Below are 15,960 nucleotides of genomic sequence, written 5' to 3'. Positions count from 1 at the left end.
CCCACGAAAACTGGTGGGGCAGGATAGGGCCAATGCCCAGTGTGGTTTTGGGAGGATTCTTCATAGGCAATGCTAATTGGTTAAACGAACCCATGTTACCTGTGCTGCCGTTTCCACAGAGGATGCAGGGGCCAGCCGGGATAGCCGAGATTCAGCGCCAGGACGCAGCACGGTTCACGCAGGAAAAGCTGTGTTTCCCTGCGAACCGCAAACCCAAGAATCCTCCCATCCAAGAATCCCTCCCACCTGGGAAACCCCCCCCCCCCAAGAACTCCCCCACACCCGAGAACCCCTCCCCCACTTACTGGCACAACATGGCGGTCGCCTAGAGAATCCACTCTAACGGTGGCTGCCTGGGGAATCCACCCAAATGGTGGACGGAAGAAACAGAACACTTCCTCCTTGGGGTAGTTTGCACATGCAAGCAGGAAGTCTCTGCAACCGGGGTTGAAGGAAAAAAAGTGGCTAATTTAGCAACTTTTGTTTAACCCAGGTTCAGCTGAATATAACAGGTTAGATGTGTTTGGGTGAGGGGGGAGTTCTGTGGGAACTTTCCCCCCCTAACGCTTTTCAAAGGGGCTTGAACCTATTTGGCCTGGGCGGAATGCCCCTCTAATCAGCCCTCGAGAATCTGATTAGCAACACTAGGTTAAAATAACACTGGTAATTGCTTTCGACAACAATCGGCTGCATTCCAGTTCCTCTTCCCCCCCCCTCTTTCTCAGGGTCTTTTTAATGACCCCTCTTCTCTCCTGCCATTATGCAGCCTCTGTGTTTGTGGCTCCGCCTCTCAGGGGAACCATTTTGTGATTGCATCCATGCTCCCATGTCAGAATTTCAAAGGGGCTTACAGGTTCAAAAGTGTGGGAGACCTGTGTGTGTGTGTGTCGCGTCTTGCGTGCGTCGCGTCGCGTCGCGATGCGTGCGATGCGTGCATGTGAAAATAAACAAGTCCAGCAGTGTATTTGTCGATAGGCTTTCCTATGGTATCGGAATCGCTTTGGTGTGTGGTTTCCGTTGGCTGCTTCAGAATGCAGCCGTGTTCTGGCCAGATTCTCTCCTGGCGTCTTAAGCCTGCATCTGTGGCTGAAAACTCTTCAGATGGATCTCTGAGATGCCAGCCACCATGCTCAGGCTAGAACACGGACATACAGCCCGGAAACCACACAGCACCCAAGTCCAGCAGTGTTTTACAAACTAACTTATCCCGGCATAAGCATTACAGAGTCAGTGGGGATATTCTGATACCAGCAAAAACTTTAGTGGGGACAAGGGAGTTACCCCCCCCCCCAATAAAGTACTGCTGAAATATTTTAGAGAGTTTTTCAGACTGTGTTCTGAAACACTGCAGAAATGGGATGGGCAATTCTTCCTTCACTGGGCCTCGGACACCCCCTTTGCCCTGGAAGCAAGCCCTCCATTGTGCTCAATGTACTGGGAATAGATCACAGTTGTTCAGTGATACCTGTTTCAACTTGATCCCACCCTTCCTCAGAGGAGCTTATCATGGCATACATGTTTTCCCTTCCCCTTTTTGTCCACACAACAACCTTGCAAGGTAGGAAGAAAGTGACTGGCTTATGGTCTCTCAGACACCTTTACGGTTGAGCATGGATTTGAACTTGGGTATCCCCAGTGGAATACTGTCAAGCACTAAGCTAGGAAAGTGTATTTTGTTCATTGTTACCACATTCCAGAATCCGCCGGAAGTGACTCTGTGCTCTGTAGTATCTTGGTTCTCTAGGATTTCCTATTTCTTTGCTGAAAGGGTGTAAGAAGAGAAAACACAGGTCACTTCTGCACATGTAGAATAATGCACATCCATCCCACTTTCGCAATTGTTTGAAAGTGGATTTTGCTATTCTGCACAGTAAAATCTAGCTTCAAAGTGGATTGAAAGTGCATTATTGTGCGTGTGTGGAAGGGGCCACAAAGTGGTAATGGCTATAGTTAATGAAAGGGATGTGGCTACTACAAGGCCAAGCAAAACACGACTTGCTGGAAAAGATTCCAGCGGCTGTTTCTTGGTCTAGAACAGCCATTTCCCCTAATCAGCCACGATCATGAGTATATTCTGCAGGCGCGTCATGCGCATACTTAATTCTCACTCATCTTCTCCCATGTGATTGTGTTTCGGCATACACATGAGAGGATGAGTCAATGTGATCTGGCGGTAGGTCATTTTCTAGCATGCTGATTTATGGCAAAGGGCCAGGTTGAAGTGATTGTCAATCAACGTTTTTCAGCTCACAGTATCTCCCATTTCACCACTCAGCTACCGCAAGCCTCACACTCACATGGATCCACAGCTTGCTAGATTGCATCGCCTTTTAATACAAAGCAGCGCACGACACATTTATTTGGTCGGGCTGAGCAGAGTTGTTAGACAAAGTGCTGGCTGATTTCAACCTCTGCGATGTCACATAATTTTCATGCTCCGCCCCACCTGCTCAACGGCATTCTAAATTTTACTGGGCACGGTGTCAAAAAAAACAACAACCCTGTTAGCGTTCTTATTAAATATAGGGATTCTCAAATTTCTCATATTGTGCAGTACATGCAGGGCCACGGAGTTGGAAACAGCTTTGCTCTAAGAGAAGGACTTCTAAATGATGTCTTTCTTCTGAAAATCATAGGATGATGCTCTGTTGGTATCTCACTCCATTGTGGATAGAACTCTCCCACGCTAGGCTGATCTCCTCAAAAGCTAAGCAGGGTCGGTCCTGTTTAGGAATTGCAGGGGAGACATCTGAGGAATACCAAGATTGCTATGCAAAGAAAGGCAATGGCAAACCACCTCTGGTCGTCTCCCCACTTACCATCTGATGCGCTACTCTCGCCAAGTAGTGCGGGGTCCTGCGGCACTCCCCACTACAGGGGCGGCGACAACGCAGCCGCCCCGATGCTGCCGCTCTCGCGCCCCCTCAGCGCGCGTCAGGGTGGTTGATGGTAAGTGGGGAAACGACCTCTGTTAGTCTCTTGCCTTGAAAACTCTATAAGCTGCCTGCAACTGAATGGCACTTTACACACACCTTTTGAACCAGTTCTACTGGATTCAGAGATCTTTGCTCCCATTGAAGTACGTCCACAATAACATTCTCTCCAGGATTGACAATGCATATCATTCCTCTGTCATTTTATACTGCTGTTCTATCCTAAGAAGGACTAATAAAAGGAAACACTTCTTCACGCAACATGTGATTGGTGTTTGGAATATGCTGCCACAGGAGGTGGTGATGGCCACTAACCTGGATAGCTTTAAAAGGGGCTTGGACAGACTGATGGAGGAGAAGTTGATTTATAGCTACCAATCTTGATCCTCTTTGATCTGAGATTGCAAATGCCTTAACAGTCCAGGTGCTCGGGAGCAACAGCCGCAGAAGGCCATTGCTTTCACATCCTGCATGTAAGCTCCCAATGGCACCTGGTGGGCCACTGCAAGTAGCAGAGAGCTGGACTAGATGGACTCTGGTCTGATCCAGCTGGCTTGTTCTTATGTTCTTATGTTCTTAAGGCAGAGTGAATAAATACTGTATTCTAATTTTTTTAAATGACCACACCTTCCTCTATTAATGCACTTTTTCTCTAGGTTAGACAGACCTCCTTCATTCAATCTATTTTACCAGAACATGCCTTCTAGTTCTTCCGTAATTTCTGTGGTTTTCTTTGGAATACTTCCCAACTCGCTCAGAAGATGTGCAAAATTTGTGTTTTTTTGCTGGCTTGGGTCCTCGGCCTTTTCTTCATTTGTGCAGAGCTTTTGTGCAGACCGCTACACCAGAAGAGCAGGAGGATTCTTATCCGGAGAACCAGGTTTGATTCCCCACTCCTCCACCTGAGTGGCAGAGACTTATCTGGTGAACCAGATGTGTTTCCACACTCCTACATTCCTGTTGGGTGACCTTGGGCTAGTCACAGTTTTCTCAGCCCCACCTACCTCACAAGGTGTCTGTTGTGGGGAGAGAAAGGGAAAGGAGTTTGTAAGCCACCTTGAGTCTCCTTACAGGAGAGAAAAGTGGGATATCAATACAAACCCTTCTTCTTCCTCTTCTTCTGTTCACCTTTACAGAGTACACTCTTCCAGAGTTAGGAAGACCAGGGGGTTGAATGTAGTAATCTTTTTCACTCAGTTTCAACCATTTCCCTTCCATACAGAATCTCCCATCCCACAGAGCTTTTATCCACTTCTCTCATGATCCCCAGCATAGCCATTTCTGGTGGTCAAAGGAGACTCTGTCCTCCCATCCTCTCCAGCAGAAAAACTGGCTGGATGCATCTCAAAGACCCCCTCTGCACATGCAGAATAATGCACTTTCAATCCACTTTCATTGCACTTGGCAGCTGGATTTTACTGGGCGGAATAGCAAAACCCACTTGCAACCAGTTGTGAAAGTGGATTGAATGTGCATTATTCTGCATGTGCGGAAGGGGCCATAGTCATTCAGTGAGCTGAAAAAAGCCTGGCAGTGGGGAATCGCCTCCACAATGGATCAAGAAACAGATAGAAGCCTGGGATCCAAGCTCTCGTTATCAGGGATATTCAGCTTTCATGCATGAAGACTCAAATCATAGTTTGAATTTTTTTAAAAAAAAAAAATCTGGAACTGCAGTCTCATGCTCATTTCCCCATTGGATTAATGGTGCATCATGTATTGAGATCCACATTTCAAAAGTAGAAGAAGAAGAAGAGTTTGGATTTATATCCTCCCTTTCTCTCCTGTAGGAGACTCAAAGGGGTTTACAATCTCATTTCCCTTCCCTCCTCACAACAAACACCCAGTGAGGTGGGTGGGGCTGAGAGAGCTCCGAAAAGCTGGGACTAGCCCAAGATCACCCAGCTGGCATGTGTGGGAGTGCACAGGCTAATCTAAATTCCCCAGATAAGCCTCCACAGCTCAAGCGGCAGAGCGGGGAATCAAACCTTGTGCCTCCAGATTAGAATGCACCTGCTCTTAACCTCTACGCCACTGCTGCTCGAATGTTCGAATGTAGTCGAATGTTCATGGGACAGAAGGCAGATGTATACGATCTAAAATTTAGTACTGAGAGGACATGGGAGATGACCTGTGCCCTCTCATCTCCCCCAATTGTTGCCGCGAGTTTTCATATACGGATTTGTCTTTGTTTTTCAAGCAACAATGTCAATAGCTCGCGCCAATTTGCCATGTATTCTCGGACACTTACTGGCATCGGCGGATGATGGGGCAGTGGAAACCAAATCAGCAGATTGGAAATATTCGCAGCGTCTCCCTTGCCAAGATCGGTTTGGAACACTGGTGGTGCCCAGAACAGAACACAGAACACTAAACTACATTTTAATAATGCAGAGTACCATGGCAGTGTCCCTTCTCAAGTCTGGGAAACAATGCTCCACTTGATACAGATTAAAATTCCATTGGCCGCAAAGCCTCGCTCCTTTGATTCGCGTCCAGTTTGTTATCCACCGGAAGACCATTTAAAAAAAAAATCCTGCTGCTTCCCTCTCTCACATTCGTGTGTTGGTTGGGTTTCTTTTTTAAATATAATGACAATGCAAAACTTTTTTCAGATAAAGGAGAATATAAATTCCCTTCCTCCCCTCCATACACATTTGAACCGTCCTTTCCTTTCAGATTCACAACCTGGATCGATCATTGCCAGAATCATTAGAAGGCGACCTAAGATGAGCTAAAGAATTACAGAGGTCAATACATACAACAATCCATAAGATGTTACAGTCTATTACTCAAATGAAACCTGGGGATTATGTATTGGCACTTATGGATAAGATCTCTGGGAGGAAAACATGGAACTTCGGTTTTTATACATGTCGGTATCAGCAAGAATATGCTTTGCACAGAAATGGAAAACTCCAGCTATACCCAGTGGTGGGATCCAAAAATTTTAGTAACAGGTTCCCATGGTGGTGGGATTCAAACAGTGGCGTAGCGCCAATGGGGCTGGGAGGGGCACGATTGGGGCGTGGCCAGGCATTCCGTGGGTGGGGCATTGCTGGGCGGGGCTGTGGCAAGGACGCAGCCGCTGTGCCCGTCCTTGGGCGGGAAACGAATGCACGCAGGCATAGGCTGCCACGCACGTCGGTGCACCTCCTGCTAGACTGCTTCAAGTTCTGCGCGCTACTGCTGAGGAGTGGAGGAGCGTAACTAAGGCAAAAATCACGTGGCAAAATCACCAATTAGTAACCCCCTCTCGGCACACACAAATAATTAGTAACCTACTCTCGGGAACCTGTGAGAACCTGCTGGATCCCACTTCTGGCTATACCTATAGTTGAAAAATGACAGGTGAAGGTACTGGAGTGGGAGGAGATGGCCAATTTAACTTTGCTACTCAAAGAAAAGAACTTGGCCCCTTCCGCACATGCAGAATAATGCACTTTCAATCCACTTTTACAATAGCTTGCAAGTGGATTTTGCTATTCCGCACAGTCAAAGGGGCTCTTTGGGTGCTAAAGGTTGCCGATCCTTGCGCTCCCATCTAGACCAGCATCTAGACCAGCATCCTGTCTCTTACAGCAGACAATCAGTTGCCCTGGAGTTGAAAGCTTTCTCCTGATGTTGCGTCCAAGTGCTCATTCTAGCGCTCATATGAAAATTCCCTGTAGTCGCAACGGCTAGTGGCTGTTGATGGACACATCCTCTATGAATCTGTCTAACCCCCTTTTTAAAGCAATCTACGTTGGTGGCCATCACCAAGTCCGCTGGCAATGAATCCCACAATTTAATTATTTGAAGTACTGCTTTCTGTCCATCCTGAATTTATGGCCCATCATCTTGATTGAGTGTCCCTGAGCTTTAGTATTATGGGAGAGAGAGAAAAGGTTCTATCTGCCTTCTTCACCAGCTTTTATAAACCTCTGTCAAGAGTATCCACCTCCCCCCCCCCCCAGAATAATGTTGGTACAATTGTAATTAAGAGTCTACATGCATTTTTGTTTTGAAAACGTTTACCAGTTTACTTGACTTTCCTTACCCATGTTTGTTTTCGTGATAATATCCATTTTTTCCCCTTCTCTTGGTTTCAAGGGGAAACACACTTTCCTGCTATAGCTTTTGATGGGATTTCGGATGGGATTTTCAGGGATTGTACTGTTTACCTACAGAAGCCTGTCTGCCAAAAAAACAAATAAGAAAAAGCCCTCTAATTGCACGCACGATTTAAAGCAAAAGACACTCCTGGCAGGGCTAAAATGGAGAGGAAATGTTCACGGATTGTGGCCCTCACTCGTGGGATTCACCCTGCCAAGTTTTCAGGCAGGAGGGCAGGAAATCCCTGTTTTATAGGCAAATAACCTTCTTGCTTACACAGCACATGCAGGAAGACATTTGGCAATCTCAGAGAAGAGGCAAACGAACAGAGACAAGATGAGGGAGGCGTTTGTTGCTGCAGGGAATGACGTGCCGTGGCAGGGCAGGCAGAGACGTTTGCATTGTTCAGGTGCTGAGTGCGAATGTTTGGAGGATATTAAACACAGGAATAATGACTCTTGGGGAAACGCCTTTGAAAACGTGTGCACAGGGCAATGCATCACACACACCTTGGCCCCTTCCGCACAAGCAGAATAATGTGTTTTCAAACCACTTTCACAACTGTTTGCAAGTGGATTTTTTGCTATTCCACACAGCTTCAAAGAGCATTGAAAGCAGTTTGGAAGTGCATTATTCTGCATGTGCGGAAGGAGCCATTCACACACAGGGAGATTAGCAATATCGGTGTATCCTGTGTGTAACTCCAAGAACTCATAATGGAATTTATGGCATGCACCACGAGGCATGCAGACAGTGCCACTAAAGGGAAAGAAAGAATGAGGAAATTAACCTGACTTAATCTTTCACACAACAGGGCAAATGGCAGTCTTTCTCAACACAGTTACACCCCAGTAGTTGTTACTAGCAAACCAGGCAGCAGAAGAAACGTGTAAATGCATAGTAGGTCAATAAGAAGGCAATAGGAACACAGAGGCCCCTTCCGCACACGCAGAATAATGCACATTCAATCCACTTTCACAATTGTTTGAAAGTGGATTTTGCTATTCCGCACAGTCAAATCCAGCTTCAAAGTACATTGAAAGTGGATTCAAAGTGCATTATTCTCTGTGTGCGGAAGGGACCAGGGAAATGGCAGTGCTGCAGTAGCTTATACAGAAAACCCTTCCGCACAGCCGAGGCAGTGACTGGCTAAGATGTCGTGCAAGAAACTTATCACTGCAATTTTGTTCTGTGCTGCGATGTGTTCTCTTCACTGGGTGGAAAACATCCTTGTCATTTTACATCTATATTCCAATTCTTTCCACCCATTATCCTTGGCCAACTACCGGAAATTTTAAAAAGATTAACACCTTTCCGGAATAGTCCCAGTTTTCAATATTTTGTGTCAGATCCAAGCATCTTTCCCACTAGGGAATAAGGGAAGAGAAGACCCTTTTGACCATCAATAAAAGGCTACGCTGTGGATGGAATCGTGGCAACCGTTTGGACTAAAAATAGGCAAAATGGGCGCTGTAGTAAGAATGGAGTGAAAAAGAAGGCTCATGGGCTCCTTCCGCACACGCAAAATAATGCGTTTTCAAACCACTTTCACAACTGTTTGCAAGTGAATTTTGCTATTCCGCACAGCTTCAAAGAGCACTGAAAGCAGTTTGAAAGTGCATTATTTTGCATGTGCGGAATGAGCCATGGAGCCAGATTAGTTGCAGTAGCATATCAAAGAATAGGACGTTTTCAATTAATTTGTGATTAGTTGCTATCCTAATGGTTAGGATGGGAGGGAACGAGACCAGTTCTTCTCCTGGTATGACGTGTCCACACTGGTATGTAGAGTAGCATCTTTCCTTTAGGCCCCTCTGCTCAGACAACCTTAAGGTTTTCAAGTCCCACTTGGGAAACACCTGGAGATTTGGGGGGCGTTGGGGGATTTAAGTGGGGCATTGTCATGATGGTGCCATGGGGAGGGGGGGAATTGCTTTCACTCTTGCAGGTGCAGCACTTCTAGCTGTGGCCTTGGGAGTTCTGTGGCTAGGAAAGGACTCCAGGCTGGACAAGGCAAGCTGTCTGCTTCTCATGTGGGGATCTTACACTCATATTATCAAGGGTTTGTGGCTGGGAAGGGACTCCAGGCTGGACAAGGCAAGCTGTCTGCTTCTCATGTGGGGATCTTACACTCATATTATCAAGGGTTTGTGGCTGGGAAGGGACTCCAGGCTGGACAAGGCAGGCTGTCTGCTTCTCATGTGGGGATCTTACACTCATATTATCAAGGGTTTGCCGCGTTTTTCGCCAGGACTCTCTTCTTATGTTCCTGACATGTCTTCAATAAAAGCCTTGAACCAATCAAGTCATTTATTGTCTGAGCAGGGAATTTGACAGGCATCATGGTACAGAATCCACCCTCCTCAGTCGCCATTTTCTCCAGGGAAATGATCTCCGGCATCCGGAAACCAATTGTAATCCCAGGAGATCTCCTGCCTGCCCCTGGAGGTTGGGAACCTTAGACAACCCTGATTGTGGCTTCTCTGGAGTCAGGGAGCCTTTCCCCACTCTCTTCCATCACCCCTATGGCGTCCCCATGACCCCGCGCTGAGGGGGCGCGACAGCGGCAGCGTCAGGGCGGCTGTGCTGTCACCGCCCCTGTCGTGGGGAGTGCCGGGGGACCCCGCGCTACTCTCCTCAAGTAGTGCAGGGCTTAAGGTAAGTGGGGAAAGGCCCAGGGTTTAAACTTGGAATTGCCTGAGGCTTTTTTGTGTGTGCAAAGAGCGTCGTTGAGCATTAGACGCTGAGGAAACAGTGCTTAGTGATGAGACAATTTGGTTCTTCTTTGTTCCAAGCACACCCACCTATATGGGTGGAATCAATCTGGCACTCTCTCCGGAGCTGATTTAATTTGGATTTTTGGGGGGACCAGGTGGGAAAGCAAGACTGATATTGCTGTGTCCCTCCCACAGCCTGTGCGCTTGTTTCTCTGCACTCAGAATGCTTGCTTGTTCAACCAGCACCATCGGTCAATCTGTTTATTAGACCCTTTGGTCTCTTTTCCAAATGCATCTGACCTCAAGGGCAAAGGCTGCTTTAAACTGCTTACAGGGAGAGGGGTGGGGTGTGGAGAAAGAAATGAAATAGCACGAACACGTTTGCACGTGCCGATCTCTCGCTGAAAAAATGAGAAACCAATTAGAAACCTATGCATTTTTTTGCATTTCTCTGCAACGGACTCCCAACGCTTTGCTTTCTTAGAACCAGGAGGGCTAGAAGCGTGAGTTTCAAAGAACATTTTGTTCTGGGGATTCTATGTCAGCCAGCAGATTCGGCAACAGAGGTCATTTTCCACACAGCTCAGGCCCCTTCCGCACATGCAGAATAATGCACTTTTAACCCACTTTTGCAATTGTTTGCAAGTGGATTTTGCTGTTCCACAAACTGCAAAGTGCATTGAAAGTGGATTGAAAATGCATTATTCTCAGCTCTGAGGCTCATTCCGCACATGCAGAATAATGCACTTTCAAACTGCTTTCAGTGCTCTTTGAAGCTGTGCGGAATGGCAAAATCTACTTGCAAACAGTTGTGAAAGTGGTTTGAAAATGGATTATTTAGCGTGTGCAGATGTGACCCTGTAGTTTTCTCCGCATATCGAGGGATAAATACACATCTCTAAAGTGCTGGTTCTTACCTTTAAGGCCTTAAATGGTTAGGGACGAGGGCATCTGAAGGACATCCTGCTCCCACACAGTCAGTTGTTAGAATCTCTGCTCTCTGAGTAGCAGAACAGGGCCTTGTCTGTGGTGGCATCTCATTTGTGCCCCACAGCCCCCTGGCCCTTATAACTGTGAGCATGAGGCAAAAATATTGTATCTCTCCAGGTTCTCAACAGGCCCTCTGAATAGTTTTTGCTGCCTTTATCAATGGTTTTGGCTAAACACGGGTTTCGGTTGTTGATATTGCCAGCGATTCTGCCGGTGTCAGCTTCGAATTAGTTTATTTTCTGATCATTAGTATGTTTTATTTCTAAGATCTACATTACCTCTTACTGGGGGGAGAGGCAGCTTTTGGTAACCCAAAAGCTGTGCAGTGGGTTCTGCAGTTGCTTTCCTACAACTGGATGGCGACTTCTAATATGTAAGCTGATCTAACAGTGCAATTAGATTGGGGGAAAATACCTCACTGAGGAGTTAGGAAATAGGACAAAACAGCATTAGAAGATCCATTCATGTTCAGGACTCTCCAGACGCATTATGAACCCATGTGGCTATAAACCCATACAAACAGCGGATAGGTTTACAAATAACATTCATCTGGTTTTTGTGACAGACCACGGACAGTTATCTGAAAGATGAATAACAGATGTTTGGCAGGGAGCACAATTTCAGAGTCTGCCCCCCAGTGCCATTTTCTTTAGTCCCCCCCTCCTCCGAATGGTGCTTTTGCAGAATGGGGCTGACTAAATTTCCTTTAAAAATGGCACTGGCAGTCAGAGGTAGCACCTGTGGCTGCATTAACATGTGGCTTGGCCCTTAGTCATCTCTGGGCCTTTCCCCACTTACCTTAAGCCCCGCGCTACTTGAGGAGAGTAGCGCAGGGTCCCCCGGCACTCCCCACGACAGGGGCGGCGACAGCATAGCTGCCCCGACACTGCCGCTGTCGCACCCCCTCAGCACGCGGCATCCCAGGCACCCTTCTTAAGGGCGCCTTTTGATGACCCCGCGCAGAGCGGGGACACCCGGGCGTGGGCCTGGGATGCCGCACGCTGAGAGCAGCGTGCGGCATAGGGGGGATCCAAGAGAGTGGGGAAAGGCCCTCTAAGAGCCTGAGGGTCAGAAGGCAGAAACCCGAAGACAAAAGATCCCCAACACTGAAATCCCTACAGGTAGCTTGTTGCTGCAAACAACAAGAAGGGATATAGAGTGGGGGGTAATATAGAACAGGGCAGTGGCACAGGGAATGTGTGGAGGGGGGTCACCTCTTCTCTCTGGCCCCTTCCGCACATGCAGAATAATTCATTTTCAATCCACTTTTACAATTGTTTGCACAGTAAAATCCAGCTACAAAGTGCATTGAAAGTGGACTGAAAGTGCACTATTCTGCATGTGCGGAAGGGGTCTCTGTGCCATCTCCCTGATTCAAACTGTCCCATGCTGCTTTTAGGCCTGGTAGAGAATGTCCATTTTCCGTGAGGCAAACAAGGTGTTTGGAGGCCCGTTTTCAGTGAGACAAACAAGGTGTTTGGATTTGTACCCCATGTTTCTCAACCGTGTGGAGTCTCAACCATGAGGGGAGAACCGGGTTTGATTCCCCACTCCTTCACAGGAGCAGAAGGTTCTTATCTGGTGAACCGAATTGGTTTCCCCGCTCCTCCATTTGAAACCTGCCGGGCCAGTCACAGTTCTCTCAGACCTCTCTTAGCCTCACCTACTTTTCTTATGTTCTTAGCTATCCATTGTGGGAAGTTGCTTTGCGTCTGTTGCTCTGAACCGTTACACCATGCTGGCTCTCAATTTTTTATTTTTTTTCCCCCAATATGTTTTGAATTTAAACCAAGGACGCTAAACAGGTAACACGTTTGTGGGTGTGGCAAACTGTATGAAAGGACAAAAGAGGCAGTTTACCTCCAGTCCTTACCTGTTTTCCAGCGACAAACCCTGCCTCTCACATACACTCTTTGGGCGATTCAAACACAGGGTTCCGACACCGCCTGTCGTTTTGACCGTCATGTGCATCACACGGCAGATACCATTCCTGATCATCACCCTGTAGCACCCCTTTGTGCAACCTGAGAATCCACCCCCAGCAACTGCCTCGCCATCCAGGTGGCTCACGCTTGCCCCCAAAAGAACCACCCTAGGGAGGGTTGGAAACATCTTTATGGATTTTATTAAAATAGGAAACTCAGACCAGACCCCAAAATGCCAAGGGAAATCAACAGACCTTTTGAGAGGCCGGAAGTGCAGCCCCCAACCAAACCCCACAGTCCCACCCCCAGATTATTACAAATTAAAAAATACCTCCTCGCCCCTGTGTCTCTGGGGGGCACACCGGCCATGCCTGCCATCCCATAGTAATAATACTAGTCATAAAAAATTCCCTCAAACCCTGTGCGCCTGGCATCCCCACGTGCTCCAAAGGGGTGGGGTGGGGGGACGGACCCTGGCACCACCAAGACCTTCCGTCTCTTTTATTTAATTTATTTATTTTGTATATCCCATTTGGATGAAAATAGAATTTTGACGGAAAGCAGTTCAAAATAAGACTTTCCCCCCCCCTCCCTTTTCGCTTGGGTTTCTCTTTCTTCCTTAAGTTTATTCCCGTGACGCCAAAAGAAAAACGGATCCGAATGCTCGTTCCTTCCTTATTTGTCCTGTTTCGAAGGTTTCTCTTCTTGCTTTCGCTTTCTCTCTCTTTTTGTAAAGTAATACAGCAGGTAGTTGGATACAGAAACAGCCCCATGTGTATAAAAAAAAAGAGAGTCTCCAATGTAAAGGGAGATCGGTAGAAAAAAAAATATAGGAGGGGAGGAAACGAAAGGTCAGGCGGAAGGTGAGAGCAGTACCTTGTTCTGCGAACAAAATAAAAGAGAACATAAAAGGCTAAGTTGGTGAGAACCGGTGTCCGCTGGGGGCGCTTAGCATCCAAGATCTGCCACGGCGGTGGAAAGACCTGTGTGTTTTTTTTATTTTGTGGCAAGGAGATGTTCCTCAACATTCCCCCCGCCACATGTACGAATACACTGCCACCCTCCCACCACGCAACTATCTCCCGTTGCCTGGGTCCGTTGGCCGTCATATTTGTGTCTCTTGGACGTTCTCTTTAGAGCTGCTCTTGAACAAGAGAGGTTCGTGGATGGAATTGAGCATGGGGTTCTTGGAGCCGCAGGTGAGGGGTCCGCCTCCACTGTTGTTGTTGTAGTGAGCCTTGAAAGCAGCGTAATGGTTGAGGTGATCGTGCTCGATGGTGGGGAGGGCCAGGTGGCTGTCGCCGGGGGCTCCGGCCGCAGCAGGCAACTCGTCTTCGACGTTGATGATCTCGATGGTGCGCGTGGGGCCGTGGTGTTTGTGGAGCTGGTGCTGTTTGCGGAGCTTGTAGAAGACGATGAGCATGACGGCGGCCATGAAGGTGATGGCCACGAAGCAGCCGATGATGATCTTGGTGGTCTTCATGACGTCGTCCAGGTCCTTCATGCCGCTCTCGGTGACGTCGGTGATGGGGATGGTGAACGGCTTCTCGGTGCTGCGGGTGCTGCGGGGCGTCAGCGAGGTGGTGGAATAAGTCATACCCCAGCCTTGTGAAGGGGTTGGACCAGGATCCTTCTTGGCAGGGGTGGCTTCATCTGGGTTCGAGTCCATTGTCTCCACAGTCACTGTTGTGAAGTAGGTGTAACCATTGGTGGCTGAGTCTACAGCTGAGACGTTGAGTGTGGCCGAAGCCGTGGTGTTGCCAGCTGAATTGGTCACCATACAGGTGTACTGCCCCGTGTCCTGGACGGTCACATTGGTGAAGTTGAGAGTACCATCATGGAGGACTGAGATGCGCACCCGGTAGGAACCATGTGTCATCAGTGTTCCATTGGGCGTCAGCCAGTTGACCGAAGTCATGGAAGTCCCCGTCCGGCATTTCAGCTCAGCCGCCATCCCCTCTGTAACATTAAGGTCAGTGGGAGGCTCGACTATAACAGGGGCATAGCAAGTGAAATGGCTTTGATCCAGCTCTCCAATATACCGCCCTTTGAGGTTTGGTGGAGCGTGGCAGCGGGCACAGCAAGTGGTGTTGTTGGGCACTGTCTCTTTGAGCCACCAGCTGAGCCACAACACGTCGCAATTGCAGTGCCAAGGGTTGTGATTGAGATGGACACGCTCCAGGCGGTGCAAGGGGGTGAAGAGATCATGGGGCAAGGACATCAAGTTATTGTGAGAGAGATTGAGCTCCTCCAAGGACTTGAGGTCGTCGAAGGCATTGCGTTCAATGGTGGCCACCTGAGCATGCATCAACCACAACTTGCGCAGGCTGGTCAACCCTTGGAAGGAACCTGGCCTGATCATGTCCAGGCGGTTCCCAGATAGCTCCAGTTCCTCCAGCCTCACTAAGGCCGTCAAGTTCGGGATATCCTTGAGGTTGCACATGCCCAGGTTCAGGTAGCGCAAGTTGACCAAGCCCTCAAAGGCTGCCTCTGAGATGTACTCCAGCTTCTTGAGTTCTCCGAGGTCCAGGCGGCGCAAGGAAGGGACTCGGTTGAAGGCGTAGGAAGGGATGCTCTCGATGGGGTTATTCCTCAGCCACAGCTCCCTCAATTTGGAGAGATACTCAAAGGCCTGAGTGGGAACGGTGGTCAGCCGGTTGTCGAAGAGCTCCAGCGTGTTGAGGTTGGGCAAACCATTGAAAGCTCCCACCTCGATCTTACGGATCAGGTTCTTGCTGAGCTGCAAAATCTCGAGATGACGAAGGTGCTTGAAAGTGTCCGTTTTTATAACCTGAATGTTGTTCTCCTGCAGGTTGAGGTACCGCGTGTTGATGGAAATGCTCTCGGGCACCTCCACCAGCTCCCGGCGCGTACAGATGACCCGGCTGGCTTGGTTGCTGCAGGAACAGGCCGCCGGGCAGGAAGTGGGGGAGGCGCCACCCCAGACCAGCGACGGCAGCCACAGGAAGAAGAGGACCAGATGCTTCCAAACCATTCTAGAGACTCCGGGTGCCAGCAAAGGCTTCCGAGTGCAGCGGTGGGTGGCCATGCCCAATGGTCATGCTTCAGTGGACAGCCGGGTGGGTGCTCGGGTCTTTAGCAACTGGGAACAACAAAGAAAGAGAGAAGGAGAAGGAGAAATTAGACAAAGTCTGATATCGGGACTCAGAAACACGACAATAATCAGAGGCTTAGGGTCACATGAATGAAAGTGATTTTTTTAATTATTTATATTTGTATACTGCCCTCCCAAAAGGTTCAGGGCGGTGTCCATCAACATTAAAACAATGTAAAACATCA

At 48.3% G+C, this 15,960-nt stretch overlaps 1 protein-coding gene across 1 annotated transcript in view; it reads right to left on the bottom strand.

The window, feature by feature from the left end:
* Nucleotides 1-12,837: 12,837 nt before the first annotated feature.
* Nucleotides 12,838-15,960, bottom strand: part of LRRC4B (leucine rich repeat containing 4B) — a 144,261-nt gene continuing 141,138 nt past the window's right edge. The window contains exon 2 of the mRNA XM_048517843.1: nt 12,838-15,763. Coding sequence (XP_048373800.1) covers nt 13,766-15,709 — 1,944 coding nt within the window. The 5' untranslated portion in view covers nt 15,710-15,763 and the 3' untranslated portion in view covers nt 12,838-13,765. The remainder of the gene's footprint in view (nt 15,764-15,960) is intronic.

Source organism: Sphaerodactylus townsendi, linkage group LG15 (assembly GCF_021028975.2).
Source record: "Sphaerodactylus townsendi isolate TG3544 linkage group LG15, MPM_Stown_v2.3, whole genome shotgun sequence".
Classification (NCBI taxonomy): domain Eukaryota; kingdom Metazoa; phylum Chordata; class Lepidosauria; order Squamata; family Sphaerodactylidae; genus Sphaerodactylus; species Sphaerodactylus townsendi.
The sequence above is the reverse complement of the archived record's forward strand: the minus strand, read 5'-3'. Positions and strand labels throughout refer to the sequence as shown.